Below are 2,611 nucleotides of genomic sequence, written 5' to 3' on the forward strand. Positions count from 1 at the left end.
TTCAGAGCTGCTTTAAGACTAATTATCAATATTAATAACAGTTGCTTCAAAATGGTATCCCCACATAACTTATGGTTCCCAGCCTCATTCTGAGATTTATTAATATAAGGTACATATACAAATTTAACAACTGAGGAAAAACCATACACCTTTACACATGGTTACATTGACATATTATACACACACATTGTTTTGCTGTGTGTCATCTTACACATTTTTGTGTGAAGCTTTATGTTTTGCACTCTGCTTTTCCATGTGTTTTGTATTTTAGAAGCACATGATTATAAACAATATTTTAGCTTTTAATAGCACCTTTAAGTTACTTATGAAACAAGACTTGTGAAAACATGAAAGCAATAGTAATAACTGCAGCCAAACCTTGTTGTACATTATCAGTCAGGAGTTTAATCTTTGCTGTGAACACGATGATACCAGTGATGGTTTATTTAAACAAATACCTACAAAACACATTTGTGAATGAAAGGTTGAACTGCTGAGTATCACAAGTAAAGGTATCGTTTCCTTCTGTCTGTCCATTAAAATATGCTGCACACGTCCTGATTACAAAACTCCAGGATATCTGTTGTAAGGAAAAGAGATGTAAACATTAGAACCATCAACAAGCGTGAGGGTTAAGTTTGATTATATGTGTTTAATTGTAGTTTTACCAGAGTGTGTGCAGTTGAAGACGGTTTCTGCGTGACTGTAAAACTCGTCTCCGAGGATGGAGCGGTAGTCCATGTGGCTCGTGTGGACAAGACACTGAGTTGTATCTTTGAACAGCAGATCACTTTCTCCATATTGCTGAGACTCAAAGAGTTTGAACTCTGAGTTTGGGTTGGCTGACAAAGTTTCCTATAAGATAAGAAATACATAAAAATCTGTTTTAAATTTTAAAAAAGCTTATTCCCTCCTAAATACTCCCTATCTGCTTTGGGTAATGATCATATTTAACAGTCTGTTCTGTTTTCTGTCAGTATTCATTAGAACAAGCAAAGAACTGGATCTTTGGCAACAGCTGCTGGCAGCGTGATTATGACTAAGCTGCCATCGAACCTCATGGATAAAGTTTCGGTACCAACTGGAATGTGTCTGTAGTACAGTATATATATATATATATATATATATAGTAAAACCAAAATCTGGCATCAAATATGAGATAGTTCCTAATTTAAATCATTCTCTTTATCAGGAAATATATCTTGTAAGACACTTGTGTTTGTTCTTTTCTATATTTCTTAAAGTAAAGCATCAAACCTTGAGCTGAACTAACCCTGTCCTAAATGTAATGGCACCATGGAGTTTTGGGTGTCGGTAACCAAACAAAGGCATCTTCAAGACTTTCACACGTCATCTGTCTGCACTTTTAAGGGTTTACTGTAAGTGGTGGAGATGATGCTGAGCCATAGCGTGAGAGAACTTCACACACACACACACACAGTTCTTGATGTCTTGATGACTGTCCACCATGGCGCTAAATGAGTACACACACACACACACACACACACACACACACACACACACAGTGCATATATGAAACACTCTCTGTGTGAATCTGTCGACATACGCTGACCTGTGACTTCATGAGGAAGTCGTACACCCGTGCTGTGAGCACTGGCCGTGTCATGATGGTGTTCGGAGGGATGACTCCGAGGTTACAGCTCTCCCACTCTGACAACGGGGCCCGACGACCATCTCCACACAGCAGCTCAAAGTCTGATGACGTCCACCCCTCTGCCCAACCAGTGGAACTCAAACCTAGGATGACCCAGTGTATGATGTAATATAATAAACATACAGTATGTTAGCATCAGTGTGTGTGTGTGTGTGTGTGTGTGTGTGTGTGTGTGGGTTCACGTCAAAACTTCGTCTTCAATATCTCACTGCTATACTCACTGAGGGATGTGCGTAAGAAGCGTTGTCTGCTCCAAGGAAGGCCACATCTCCGCTAGCTTTTACCACTGGGACTCTCCTACCAGACCACCTGTGGATAAGAAGACAAAGGGATTAAGCTCAGTTCAGCCAACATTACATAAAAACGTTTTCTCAGATTAGCCACAGTAACATCTTGCCACACACAAGCTAGATTTGATTTAATTTCCGCAAAGTTGAAGATATTGGTCTCAAAAAAAAAAAGTCCGCAATGACACAGAAGTTGACATTTTGTAGATTGATACCAGAATGGATTTCGGGGAGCATGGAAGGAGATCTTCGCTGCTTCATTTTTTCTTAAAGTCGCTATATATCAATATTCGTTATATTTCAACTGGAGTCAATGTAAGCAAAGCAAAAACACTTCATAATGACCATGCTGTATTATTTCCTTTCTATTCTGCTGGATGTGAATTTGTTAATTCAGCGTTTTACATATAGATTTTTAAGTGCCATACCACCATACAACGTGTACATCAATTATATGGGGTAAAAAGTCAAATCTGAGGAGAGACAATATCCTTAAACCAAAAACTCGTGCTTAATGGCTGAGACCACAAAATGGAATGAATAGAAAAATTGCATCATCTTTCATAAAAAACACTCTTCTAAACCACATCAAGCAGATTCACACGACGAACAGAAAGTCTGGTTCAGGTAAAGGCGCTAGGCGCATAGC

The 2,611-nt window shown here is 38.8% G+C and overlaps 1 protein-coding gene across 1 annotated transcript in view; it reads right to left on the reverse strand.

The window, feature by feature from the left end:
- Positions 1-385: 385 nt before the first annotated feature.
- Positions 386-2,611, reverse strand: part of zgc:172271 (uncharacterized protein LOC100000381 homolog) — a 7,898-nt gene continuing 5,672 nt past the window's right edge. The window contains exons 15-17 of the mRNA XM_035661519.1: positions 1,574-1,758; positions 669-855; positions 386-580 (exon numbers count right to left, since the gene is read on the reverse strand). Coding sequence (XP_035517412.1) covers positions 537-580; positions 669-855; positions 1,574-1,758 — 416 coding nt within the window. The 3' untranslated portion in view covers positions 386-536. The remainder of the gene's footprint in view (positions 581-668; positions 856-1,573; positions 1,759-2,611) is intronic.

This window comes from Morone saxatilis, unplaced genomic scaffold, assembly GCF_004916995.1.
Source record: "Morone saxatilis isolate NCDOM2014 unplaced genomic scaffold, NCSU_SB_2.0 Contig18, whole genome shotgun sequence".
Classification (NCBI taxonomy): Eukaryota; Metazoa; Chordata; class Actinopteri; family Moronidae; genus Morone; species Morone saxatilis.